Source organism: Calonectris borealis, chromosome 2 (genome assembly GCF_964195595.1).
Source record: "Calonectris borealis chromosome 2, bCalBor7.hap1.2, whole genome shotgun sequence".
NCBI lineage: Eukaryota > Metazoa > Chordata > Aves > Procellariiformes > Procellariidae > Calonectris > Calonectris borealis.
This window is the reverse complement of record NC_134313.1, coordinates 20,454,255-20,468,057: the sequence shown is the minus strand read 5'-3', so window position 1 is coordinate 20,468,057 and position 13,803 is coordinate 20,454,255. Positions and strand designations below refer to the sequence as shown.

The following is a 13,803-nucleotide window of genomic DNA, read 5'->3' as shown; positions in this document are numbered from 1 at the left end:
CCTGATTTACCTTCTCAGGCACGGAGCATCAGGAAGATAGAATAGAGAAAGCTGGCAAATACTGCTGTGAAAGTCCATACTTCTGATCTCGCCTGTATTATTTACTTGCACAAGAGGCAAAACCACATAAATTTATAACACACAACTTTCATTGCTTTCTTAGCAATATTCGTGGTGTCTTTTTTCACAGTGGCCTCCTAAGAGCGTTCTGGGAGCAGACTTTCCCTTTGAACATCAGCTGGATTTCATCACTGAAACTCTACGTCCAACCCCTCTCCCAGATCAGACACGCTTGCCAAGTTTCAAAGCCAAGCACGGGCTAGTGTCTCCTCAAACAATCAGGGAAGTTGCTCAGAGCACTCTGACATTTGCACACACTGACTAGCTTTCAAATAGTAAAGCCAAACTATAAACAACACTGTTAAAGATAATAATACTCTAACAACTGACAAAAGTATTGTTCTCATAGACTTTAGGCCATACGTTGTGATGTGATCATTGCCTCTGATTTTCTCGGCACAGAGGCTTTAGAAATTTCACTGGAATATGCTTCAGAGCCTTCTTTAGAAAAACACTGCCTTTTCCTGAAGACTTCAAGAGATACTGAATTTACAACCTCCTTATATAATGCATCCAAATAATTAATGATGCTCTCTCTGAGGAACCACTGACTTATTTTTACCCTCACTCCTAGCTGCCAGATCTAGTTACGCGCTTTTATGAGTCTGAACTGTCCATGCCCTACCTCATCCCTTGTCTACTGTCCCACTTCCATCTTCTCTTTAGGTCCCTGGACCAATGCTCAGGCTGTACATACTCTGCATTTCCACTAAGAAATGTGGGTTCCAGAATTACACATGGGCCTCTAATGAACTTGGTACACTGAAGTTCAGTGTACCAAGGCAAAAAGTTTCCTGACTTTTATCTGATGGTTCCCTTTCCGTTCAACCTGGGATCTGTTAGCCTGGGTAGCCGTGGCTCTGCCAGGATGGTGCACTGCGAGCTGGCTATTGACAGTGAACCACCAAGGGTATTTAAGAATTTTTTCAGGATAATCTCCCAATCTGCTCGTCTACTCCACATTTTTTGACCCCCTACATGTTGCTTTGGTCTTCTTTTTGTGACTGGTCTTGTAGCACAGGGGTGTTTTATGCATTAATGAAAGTTGCTGACAGACACCGAAGAGAATATATCACCTAGCTTCCACCTGCTAAGGCTCTTTCTGTTTTAAATGGAGAGAAAGAGGCTGCTCTGGAGGATGAGTCAGAACAACAGCCCAATTTAGGCTTCTGCAGTCGTCCCACTACTCTGAGTCACCGTCTGGAGGATCTCATCTCTTTCCATTGACTAGCGCAACCACCATTCTGACTTGGGCAGCTGAGCCAGTGAGGTGTAAGGGCTCACCGCCCAGTCAGAAAACATTGTGAACAGCAGAGTCACAGTATCATTCTGGAACAAGTGGGCAACACAAAGGACCACAGTAAAAGTAGCAGGATGAAACATACTAGTATAAAAGGAGTAGTACACCTAGAAAGACAGAGGTGGAGCATATTCATATGCACGCCATCATGCTCTCAATAGGTAGGAGTCTTAACTCCTACGTCATCACGACACTGAATGGCCCTCTGGAGGCACCCTCACCTGCCCAGCAACGATTTAGGGAGCACAGCTTAAGGTAAGAAGCGTGAATATTCTCCTCAGCTCCTATTTGTACTAAAACATTTCATTTTTACTGCAACCATTCCGGTAGGTGATTTTATGTACTCTAGAAGATTAGACATTTGCTACAAACAATTTGTCGCCTGCAAACCTGCAAAATCATACAGACTGTTGAAAAAAAATATTTAATAACTTCACTAAAAGTACAGTCCTAAAAATGCTACTAGTTTTGCTCTTTCTGATCAATTCTAAACTCATTTTACAGCTATTTTTAAGATCTGTCAGGGTTGATATTTAATAAAATTAATAAGAATATCATGTGCTTGCAAGGCAAGTGTCTTACCAGAAGTCAAGCACACTAAAGCAAAGCCGAAGAGCAACCAAAACTATAGCCCTGTCAGGAAAAGAAAGGAGGCCTACTTATACGAAATCCTGCCAAGCAAATTAATTCCACATTTAATCTCTATGTCTCTGCAGACAGAACTTGAATTAACTATGCCCCATTTTGCCTGTGAACGAAGGCAGCTCCACCAGTCCCTGAGGTCACCTAGAGAGGCTGTGCAAACTCTTGTCCTTGAAGGCTTTCTAGACTCGGATAGACAAAGCCATGGCTGATGCGACGTAGTGCTGGAAACAGTCCTGCTTCAAAAAGGAGGCTGGATGAAATGATCTCCAGAGGTGCCGTATGACCTACATGCTTACGATCATACTTTTCCTTTACGTTTTTTAGATATTCCACAGCTGAGAACCACCCTGTTTTTCCCAGTCCATCTTTCAAGCTGGAACTACTGATTTTAATGTTCTAGTCATAAAATCTAACGCAGTAGGGAAGTAAGCAAAATCAAGACTAAACATCTTCAACTCCCTTTGCTTGTTGCCGAGGTTCCTATCATTAATATACAGGCAACTTCCACACCTGTTCCTCACCAGCCCCTTTGACCTTGCTTCCATCACCCCCAGAGACTGACCACTAATGGTCACTACCAAAAATTTAGTATGAAGGCTGCTCACTGAATTTGGCAAGAGGTCCTCTCTGCTCACTCACAGCATGGCATGAATAGTGACAGGCTCAGATTATGTAGAAGATGGGAGAGGAAGGTGAAAGAAGATGGACTGACCCGCTCTTACAGCTTGGGTGTCTTTTACGACACAGTATTTCCCACAAACACGTCCCTTAAAGGTATCAGCTCTTGACTTCTGACTGTACAATAGCTAAGTTACACTGAAGCAGCAAATTTTAATTGACTTTGGCATCAAATCTACTAATCTTCCTTCTATTTGAACATTTCACTAACAAGCACGACTGACGTGAGTTCTGGGAAACCATCTGAAAAAAGCACTATATAATTGTGGTTTACTGGCTTTGTCATTACATTTATAGCACCACTAATGGTATTAGTATTACAGATCAAAAGCAACAAGGCTTAAAAATATCAATAAAAATAGTACTGTTACTAGGAGAGCGCTGTGGTCAGGAATAGCACAGCTCCTAGAGCTTTGATGTCACATCACAGATAACATTTGGACAAGGCGTTTAAGGTGATAAAGGACTGAAAATCTATTTGAAAAGTTTTAACTAAAGGTCAGGAGAGGAAAGAGTCTGAAAAAGAGACAAAGAAGAATCTTGGCTGTTTTGTAGGGTTTTTAAGCACGTCAGTAGACCTCATTAACCTTTCCCGAAGCCAACAGCTGGAAGTGGAGCCACTGCTGCTACCTCTGGTGGGAGAGCCTTGACTGCATCAAGTGTAAGAAATATTACCCATTTTGTATCAACATGATGTGAAATATATGTATATATAGATGGAGTTTTGTGTGTGTGCTTTTATGTGTTTAATTCCATTATGCAGCAAAGGAAGAAATTATAATATTGTATGCAATTTTGAAGGTACTATTTTTTAAAATAAAAACCTTAAATAGACCACATACATAGAAATTCATACCTGTTCCTCAAATGGTACAACATGTTATACTTCTTCATTCTCATACACCTCTGCCTCTGTGGCTGACAGCATATGACTGTGACCCTCACAGCTTCAACATCACCTCATAAGATTCCACTGTTTACCTTGTAATGATGCGTGGAAACCACATATATTCTATCCATTGTTGCTTTATGCATATTTTTCCTTTTTTTTTTTTTTAAGTGCCACCAAGCCCAGGCTGGTACTTAGCATCACCATAGAACCCACTCACTGTATTTGGTGATACATTCATGTCAAACACCGTTCAAAAATTTCAAGGATTTATATTAATCCTATAAATGTACGGTAAAAACATGTCAGGTAGAATTTCTTTTAAAATATCAAGATTCTCTTTTAAGACAAAAAAAATCAAAGACTTGTGATTAAAGGTTCATTTCTGCTACAAGTTGTGATGCTCTCCAATACACATGGCAACATTCAACTCAATAGAAAATTGCATGAAAACCTCTTTAAAACAAAATTATTAGATTACGCATTGGTGGTAAAGAAAATACATGATATAGCTTAGAATTAGATTATGCATTGGTGGTGGTGAAGATACATGATACAGCTTAGGATTCAGTCCATAACACACAGCAAGCTGCGACAAACAGGGTAGTAGAAAGTGTGAGGAACTGACTGTTCTGAGGACACCATCCCAAACGTGCCAGAGACAACGGGAACTCTTCTACTGACCTCAGGAGGCTCTGGGTCAGGCTTTATAGGTTCACAGTGCTGACAGATACATAAAAAGGTGACAACAAACATTCAAAATGTCAAATATTTTGGCTTCCAGATGTTGTTGTGCAGCACAGGAACAAAAGGATCGTTACTTAGTAAGAGGGAATAAATAGTGAAGTTGAAAGGGAAGCAGGGAAAGGCCAAAAACTGAGGAACGGGCAGGCTTTGCTCTTTAGTACCTAGGCACTTCTCTCATTTCCATGTTTGGAACAGATCTCTGTGCTGCAGAAACAGAACTGGTGGTTAACAATATGAAGCAATAATAAATTATTGCACGTAAGCCGGCCCAGCAGGAAATTCTCCAGGGAAGCAGCAGTGAGAAAAGGAAGCATGTCACCAGAGTCGCCCTTATGCAAAGGCCATACATGCATTTTTGAAAGCAGATTTTGTTTCAACGTTTTTGTAAACGAATATCACAGTGATTACTGAAGTGCCTTACAGAGTGCTGCAAAACAAATGCGCTGGAGAAGACCTCCACTTCAGAAGTTTGAAAAAATGGCAAAAAGACTGTTGAAAAGCATAGCACAAAGGACTGCAGGAAAGAGAAGCTAACTTTCAGTATCACATGCTTGAGCATTTTTACGTGTATCTCTTTGATTCAGTAACTCAGACTAAAAAAAACAACACATACGCCAATAGGGAACTATTTAAACAAATTATTTCTTCTTATAACAAGAAACAAGAAGAATGGGAGAGCTCACTGTTTCTATAATACATACATATATACATACATATATATACACAAATAATAGGGGTAATTATTTTCAGTAATTCATAATAACTCTCTAGCCTCAATCTGTTCACTTATTAAAATACTGCTGATTTGTTTTCCTCTACCTTTTTCTATTCAGAAATATACATTTAAGAACACACATTTTAATAGCGTAGCCTCCAAGGTAGCTGGTTTACAATACAACCTACTTCAATGCTCTAGCAAAGAAATTATTTACCAGAGTGTGAGAAGCATTTCATCCAGTAACATCCGTACAAATTCCCTTCTCCTCTGGTCTGTGGCCAGCAATATGGGTAGTGCATTCACATTGACTTAAATAAGCCTGCCTAAAGCCTACATGCTTGTTTTTGACATACGCACTGCGAACTCAGCCCCAGCATCCATCAACAGTTGGGCCAATTGGCAAACAATCTCCGAGTTCAAGGGGACCGTGCACAGGAGCAAGCGAGCAGGGAACGGTAACACTGAGATCCCTGTTGCAGCGCCTACACCCCAGGGCTTACAGTGCAGCCATGGTACCGGACCATATTTATTGTGTCTCGCATGTAAAGAACAAGATTTTAAAAAAATCTTTACATCAGAAAAGAAATAAGCACTGGACACAGACCTTGAAATCTGAAAGAAAAATCAAAAAAGAAGCTTCAACTCCTGTTTTTGAAAACTTTGTTGGAGTGAGTCACAATCACTCATACACAGAGACACCACCGTTTTTCAATGGCCTGTAGTACTATGCCATCTAGTTAAAAAGGCGATTTGCAGGTAGGCCCAAGAAAAGAGGAACCATTTGCTATGGGAATAAAACAGGTCCTCTGGCTCATAAAGTCTTTTGCTGAACTGATTATTAAATGCACAAGTGCTTCCTGCAAAGCTGCATCTCAGTTGACAAAGTGCTGCTGCATTACCTGCAGAAATTCAGGTGGCTGGCTTCTGAAAAAAGGCTGAAGGGAAGCTGGGGTGTCATAGTAAAGGTAGCATGTAACAAGTCATCTTCATAAGGAGAAATTTAAAAGCTGAGCTATTCAGAGGCAGAAACTAGGAAGAAAGTATATCCCAAACTAACTTCCTTTTAAAATGGAAAGCTAAACAGAGCGTTACTGAGCTTAGCACATCCAGGCTGCCTTCGATCCAATACGCAACTGCCTGTGTATCAAAAGGACGTGTACACAAAACCCAAGGATAACGTCTCGCCCCGAGGATCTTATTTCTTATACTTCTTCTACAGGCAAACGCTGTAACTGGAACAAGCAAAGGCATCCCAGCAGCCGCTCGGCCACGGACCCATGAGCGGATGATTTGTTCGCAATGTTTAAACCCGCGCTCTCCTCCCAACAGACAAGGTAAGTGCGCGCAGCCGCTTCAAAGCCAATGCAATTTAGGAGGAAAACACACACAACACGGGCAAATGCTCGGTAGCAGCCGAGCCAGATGAAGTTGCTGGGAGAGTGTTTTTTCATCGTTTGACATCATACGAGTTCTGTGGCCGACATCCAAGCCGAAGGAGGGCAGCGGCTGATGGAAGAGAAGTGCTCCCGTATCAAATGACAAGCAGGACCCCAGATGCGCTAAGATTTTAAGGAAGGGTTGCGCAGAGTGAATGCTGATACAAAGACTCAGCATGGCTACACAACACGCCAGAGAGCATCCATGTTAATTTGGCAGAAACAAAGAATATTAGACATACATTTCATCAGGAATATCACAGATAAAGCAGATTAATGGTCTCACTGTGTTTCATACGGACTTACAAAGCAAAACTGACATACAGTCAATTGCAAATAATTGACCAACATGATCAAGTGAGTCTCTGATCGAGTCACACAAGACAGAGGGAGATGATCACACAAATTTAAAACTTACCTCAGCCAGAACTAACAACTTCTTCAAAAGGAACTAAGCATTAAAACAAAGTGTCCCTTGTCTGTTGCCAAGTGGTATTTTTTGCTATTGCCAGCGTGCTCACAGCACTGCCATGGTTCCCAAAGGTTCTCCCTACCTACACCAACATTAACGATGCCTAGAAGACCCTGCTGCTCTCATTTAGAGAGAAAGAAGAACGCCAAGCCTTCATTTATGCGTTGGGACCAATGTAAGCACCTCGGGAAAATGGACAACCTCAGAAGCTCTAGGGAATCAACCAGGAATCAACCAGGAAATACATATTTAAATAGAACAGGAAAAAAAAAATCAGTTCTACCAGGGGAAAAAGAAATCTACTGATCATAACCACTTGGTGTCAATAACAAAGAAAGAAAGGTAGAGAGCAACTTGTCAAAGGAAGGGTGAAAAGGAAAGGAATTACTTCAGAGGCCAACTCACACTATCTGCTGCTTATCAAGAACCTTTTGGAGTTTAATGCTCCAAAGAAGTTACAAAAAAGACATTTATCCAAATGCTCATGAGCTATTTCATACTGCCATCACACTATCATCCATCACAGTATTCATCTGCTCGCTTCTTCCAAATTTATTACTTGCTAATTTTAAATACACATTCTGCGCACGTCGCTTCTCCGTGAAGATGGTAAGTGCCTAGTGAAGCACCAGGAGAGGCAGGTTAGAGGCTGCGGCCCCTCTGCTCACCTCTCCACGCAGCTCTTCTCCATCCCCTCCCCAGAAACAGGAACCAGCAGCCACTTGCTGCCGCTGGGGAAGTTCAATCTAAATGAGACATACCATGATAAAGAAGGATTGTAAGTGGAAGACAGGGAAGAGACATCAGAGAATGAGGAAATCAAGTCAGTAATTGTTGTCATACCCGCCATCGAACCTATCAACAACAAAACCATGTACTGGGATGGAGAACAGTGCCTTGGCTGATCCTTGGCTGCGTCAGGTTTGATGACTTGCAGCAGTCAAACTAGGTAGTGCATACCTGTATGGGTGCTGCAGGCAGCTTGAGAAGCACAAAGCTCTCAGCACGGGGGGAAAAAAGCAAACTAAATCAACGCAGCATTCATGGAAGAATAAAAGATTAATAAAGGAAATAAAAATATGAGCAGTTGTGCTTGAGGCAGGTTAAGAGACCAGCATCGCACACCTGAATACCTCTGTGAAAGGCACCTTAAAACTGTCAAGCCATGAGATCAGACACACCCCGAGTAAACACAAAGCTCTGCTGGGACTCATGACTCGGCCCGTATAGCGCAGTGGGCCAGCAAGGGTATTACTTTGGCAGCTCTGTGTTGAGTAGATCTGAAGAACGCGATACAAAACCAAACGGTATCAAAAAAGAATGTCAGTAACCAGGATGAAAGGCTTGTCAACACACAGGGGAAAAAAATCAGGATAAAAAAGCAGCCATTTGGGCGAGATCATAAAAGTAATGTATTTCTAGAAAGCTTCAAAAGATTTTACTTCTTTGTAAAAGGCAAACTCAAGCAGGTAAGGTGGAGGGATTCAAAAGGCATGGGAGAAAGACTTCAGCATTCTTACAACACTATGTTGTTTGTTTAACGCTCTGCATTGTTCATTAAACAATAACCAAATAGATCATTCCACTGAGCCTGAATTGCAAAATCTATCCCAGCTAAGACGGAAATGGTAGATTCAAACATGGATATTGTGTTTCTCATCTAGGAAAATTGACTGTTCTTGTACACAGTGTTCAATACACTGCTTTTCATTAAAGGAATTGAAAAAAAGTAATAATCTGATTCACTGTAGTGAAGACAAAGATAAATATGAGTGTTTCTGGCTGTTCTCAGGAAAACCTTTGGTAATTGAAATACTTTATGAATAAACAAAAAGGAAGTTCAGGAACTTGCTCTGATATTAACTATTACAAAAATATTTGTTATAATTCAGATTTGTAGTTAGACAGAGAATGTTATGCTCTCCAAAATACTGACTATTAAAATGAAATTTTTCATCACCAAAATATCTTTAAAATTACCACATGCATATAGAACCCAGGGCGTTCACGATGTGACCCTCAACGCTATTATCCACGTGCATAATGTCATACATGGTGAAGAGTTTCACTGAATTGAAAGATTACTCACCGCTAGTAGGTATCTGAGTCATTCACTGCTAGTTGAGGCACTTGTGCTACACTCTACACAGGACAAATATTTAACATAAAAAATCTGGTTTCAAGTTGTCCCTGACGTAAAGGGATATACTCATTTTGAAGAGCAAATGACACTGTTGTGGTCTACAGTTGGAGAGTAGCAATTTACTTTTGGTGTATTGCCCAGCCGTTGCCGTCTCTATAGAGAAGACATTACGCCCAACTCACGCCTGGCAACACGCTTGTCAGGAGAAGACTGAATTCTCAAATAAACAAAACTCACTGCAACATGACAGTGAAAACTTCACTTACATATTTTGTTCCGATTCAGGCATGGAGATCATCGTCACAAAACTAAAAGCAATTGCAGTATTTGACCCATGTCTGATGCCCTTAATAGCACCTCCCCTTTTACAGACTCTGGCTTATGGGCTTTTCAGAATGCCTTAAACCCACACTGCAGTTTTTAAGGCAAATCTTTCTCTTTAAAGCAACTATTCTGCCGCAGCAAAACCGCCAACTTTTTAGCAGTGGATAGCAGAACTCGAAATGGAAACATCTGGTGTCGCTTACGGACACGTATTAAAAGAACAGATACTGGATTTCCCTGGAAAAGTCAATGGTTGCCCTTCATCTGCAAAGCAGGATGCTCGTCAGGGCTCGATACGAGCCCGACACATGGATGCCGCGTCTGAGGGTGACAGCGATGCCTCGGGGTTGGCGTGGCGGGGCCCACCGTGACCCCCAGGCTGAGGACTGCGGCGGGGGGGGGGGTCCGTTTTCGGTACCTGAGCAGAAGCTGTTGCTGCTGACGGTTCTGCCGGAGGAACTGGGCGGGTTGAATTCCCGGCTCTCCTCTTCCGAAAAGGGAGACTCGGAAGCGGGGGATCCCTTCTGCTGCGGCCGGAGGACCAGGCGGGGGATGCGGCTGCGGGACACCTCCTTCTCCAGCTGCGTCTTCTGCTCCTGCTCGGGAAGGGACATCCTCGGATGCGCCCTCCTCCTTCCACCATCGAGGCAGGGGCAGGCAAACCCCGGCCCCCCCGCCCCTTCCCGGGGGGGCCGGAATTTGCCTGCTCCTGCCTCTTCTCCGTCCCCGCAGCCATCCCTGCCGCCCCTTCCTTCCCCGGCTCCTCACCTTGCTGCTCTCCCGCAGAGGCCCCATCGCTCCTCAATCACCGCGCAGCCGGGGACAGGCACCTGGCATGGGCGAGAGGGATGCGCTAAGCCGGGCTTGCTGCTGCCGCTGCCGCTGCGGCGCTGGGGGTGGCGGAGCCCGGCCCGGCCCCGCCGCCGCTCCCCGCCCCGACACGTGGTGCCGCCGCCGGCCGCGCCCGGGGCCGCCGCTGCCGCCCGCCCCGGGGGCGCCGGGCAGGTGCGGGGCCGGGGGCGCATCCCCCTGCCCGGCTCGGCACCTCCGGGAGGCAGCCGGCTGGCCTCGGCACCGCTGGGGTGCCCCGGGGAGGCAGCTGCCCGCCGCTGCCCGCCGGGGCTGCCGCCCCCGGTCGCAGGAGGCTGTGAGGAACGGGAACGTGTGGAAATTCGGGCGGGCTGGGCGCGGGCCGCCTGTGCGGTTCTATCGATTCCACGCTGAGGCACCAAAGCTGATGCGTAAGGGAGGGCAGATGTTACCGGCACAAATACGATGGACGTATAGCCATATAAATAGCAAAACGTGTCAGATGTTTTCTGCTCTTTATTATTCAATGACAGCTTTTTATGAAACATGCAGAGATGTAAAAACTTACTTGATTCTCAGAGAATACATTGCACAGTATATTTAATTATTGTATTGTCTCTCTTACCTTTCATTGCGATAATTGTTGTTGACCCTCCTATTGATTAGTGCACATGTGTTAACCTTGTTCATCTGCTCCCCAGAGCGGGTCTACTTAAAAAGACATGCATTTATTAGCAGCACTGCGATCTGGGCTGTATGCGTATCCACACAACGGGTGAAAAGAACTTCTCTTCCACAAAAAGGATGATGAAATTCTCGATGTGAAGCTCATTTGAGGTTCCACATAAATGTCTGCTTGTAGGACTTAATGAGCTTGCAGACTGTACTTTCAGCAATAGTATTTTTGGGCAAAGATTTTCTTTGCATGTATGCTTCCTACAAAGGGCCCCAATTCCTGTTGGGAACTTCTGTTCGCTATTAGAGCGTAAATATTAAATACTGTCTCAAAAATAATTAAGAGCAAATGTGTCTTTTATGTGCAGTGCAGAGAACATACCATCAGTAATAGGAAAGGTGATGCATTCCTCGAAGAGGAAAGAGGACACTGGTGAGTACTGACACACTGATTGTTGCATATACAAAGAGTTATAATTACTAATTTATTAACCTGGCATCAGAGTTAGATCCATTACTTATGTAGAGCTCCAAGCTATGCTCTGCCAAAAAGATGATACCATCCTCCCCCGGCAGTGTCAAGACATCTATAATTCAGAGAAATGAGAGAGTTACAGCTGAAAATAATGCTTAAAATTCCTGTATTAAAAATTCTGTGTGCTTATAAGATATCTTCTAAGCACTTGAATATACCTTCCTGAGGCACAAAAGAGCAGGAAGAATCCTGAACCTTTCCCTACTGCTCCAAGACTGTTTCCATGGAAAATGGAAAATTGCAAATCACATATTTTAATCACACAAATTTGCTCTTCCCTTCAGTAGAGACCAGGGCACCTGAGACCATGGGCTTCTCCTGCAAGCCACACGTGGCACGTGTGCAGTGGAAATTTCCCATGTACATTTACAAAGCTGTTGTACCGGTAGAAAGAGTAAGAAGCAGCTGTGCAGCAGCACTGCCATTGCCATAGTAACTCAGCTCAAGAGTTGATGATGATGATTCAATTGTCGGCGCCTGCTTTATCTTTTTCCATTTCAAGCTCAAATTTTTGCCCTGCTGAGAAACAAGATGTGAAAAGTGAAGTCTTCAGGCTGCCTCAGGATTCGTAATGGGATGTGTTTCCCTTTGATCTCCTCTCCTCTTTGCATAGAGATTTATAGCCTTATCATAAATCATAAAACAGTCATTAACTTTCAAGCAAACATTTTTTTTCCCTTTCAGTCCATGTATATCTAATAAATATTGAGGAATTAAGTCACTTTTCAGCTTATTAAAATATTTTTACTGCGCACTAGTTAATCATCAGTACCGGGAGGAACACATACTTGACATGATCATGTGTTATCACTCTTATTCTCCTCTCGATGTCTTTTACAAACCAGCAGTATTGCTGCATTACCTATAAAACTAATTTTCATAACCAGTACGTAACTCTGACCAAACCTGTATTTGCTGTGGAAAGGAAAAATGTTATACATTCATAAGGGCCTCAGAAAACCTACAGAACACAGTATCTTCTTAGGTTTTTTCTTGCTCTACTCCCTCCTGAAAAATAACAGCTCCCCAGGAAGCCGCAGAGGGCTGCAGATTCAGCAGAAGCGCCTGGACTCCAGGAGCTGCCAGGGAACGCTGGGCGCTGAGCCAGGCCCTTGGGTTAGACCTTATGCTTTCCTGAAAGGGGAGCAAGGTACGTGAAGCAGTTTTTATTCCAGGCTTTGCTACTAAGATCTTCACTCAGGTGGAGCGCTCTTCCAGAAAAAGTTGCAAGGGAGAGAGGACGGGGTGAATTATGGCGGATCATAGAGCACGTTTTGCTGTCACCTCTGCTCGTGTTGTGCTGCTGCCTCTGGACCTTCTCAGTGGGAGGGGGAATGGGGTTCTAATTCGACAGAGTTTTATTAGCTGGCAGTCAGCTGTGCCCTTCAGCACAGACACACGGAACTCAGTGCATTGCTGCTTCCACATCTGAACTGCTAAGAGAAAAGCTTCGCCTGATGTTTTTGCAAAGCTTTCCGTGAAATTTTTTTTTGTAAGTTTATTTGTTCCATCTGATGGTACATTGTTTCTAGACATCTGCAAATGCTGTTTTCCAGTTTGCTTTCTTGCAGTGTAGTATTTTTGCTCATGAGCTGTCAGAATAACAGCAGTAGAGCTGTCCAGTAAAGGTCTCAGCATCCTAATTAAGTACCAAATACCTCTGTTCAGAATCGGGCACTTCAAAAGAACAAGCAAAAAAAATACCATACCCATGAGAGAATCGCTTAGACCTCAGCAGTACGTGCAAGGATACCTTTGCATCCTTCAGCACAAGAGGTTTATTCATGTTGCCAGCAGAGACCAAGTCTCTATTGAGACCTTTTCCGTGGTACAGTCTCATACCGCCTTTCTGATCCCATGAATTTTCCTTCTTTTCTGTGCAGTAGTTCAGCTTCACCACTCCTAACTCACTTTACTTTTGACCAGTCCCTCACAGAGTGGAAGAAAGCAGGACTTCTACGAAATCAGAGGCTGTAGTCTCCCCAGGTGGCAAAAGAAGTGGAACCTGTACTTTTTGTTTTCTTTTTTTTTTTTTGGTGTAATAATTAAAAGGTTGAACAATGATTCCTGCCTTTTGTGAATTCTCACTAAACAGTCACCTCCTGCACTTTGGCTATTTTTATGCTGTCATCATTTGGTAGCGTTGCGTATACTTGCAAAATTTGACTTTGTGGGGAAGTGGCATGCTTCTGCACTCAGTTTATCGCCTGGAGGATGCTGGTCCAAAACCGGGCTGGCTCGTTGCTCAGACCAGGACAGTTTCAAGTTTTTATAACACTGAAAGCACTTGTGGACATTTGAGAGGAAAACC

General features: G+C 43.5%; 1 protein-coding gene across 2 annotated transcripts in view; it reads right to left on the bottom strand.

Annotated features, from left to right (window-relative positions):
• The window catches only part of SYBU (syntabulin), a 42,650-nt gene extending 32,265 nt beyond the window's left edge, over window positions 1-10,385 (bottom strand). The window contains exons 1-2 of one of the 2 annotated variants that reach the window (XM_075144573.1): window positions 10,241-10,385; window positions 9,891-10,068 (exon numbers count right to left, since the gene is read on the bottom strand). In XM_075144573.1, coding sequence (XP_075000674.1) covers window positions 9,891-10,068; window positions 10,241-10,267 — 205 coding nt within the window. In that variant the 5' untranslated portion in view covers window positions 10,268-10,385. The remainder of the gene's footprint in view (window positions 1-9,890; window positions 10,069-10,240) is intronic. The other variant, XM_075144574.1, reaches the window with a different exon arrangement.
• Between the last annotated feature and the right edge of the window lie 3,418 nt (window positions 10,386-13,803).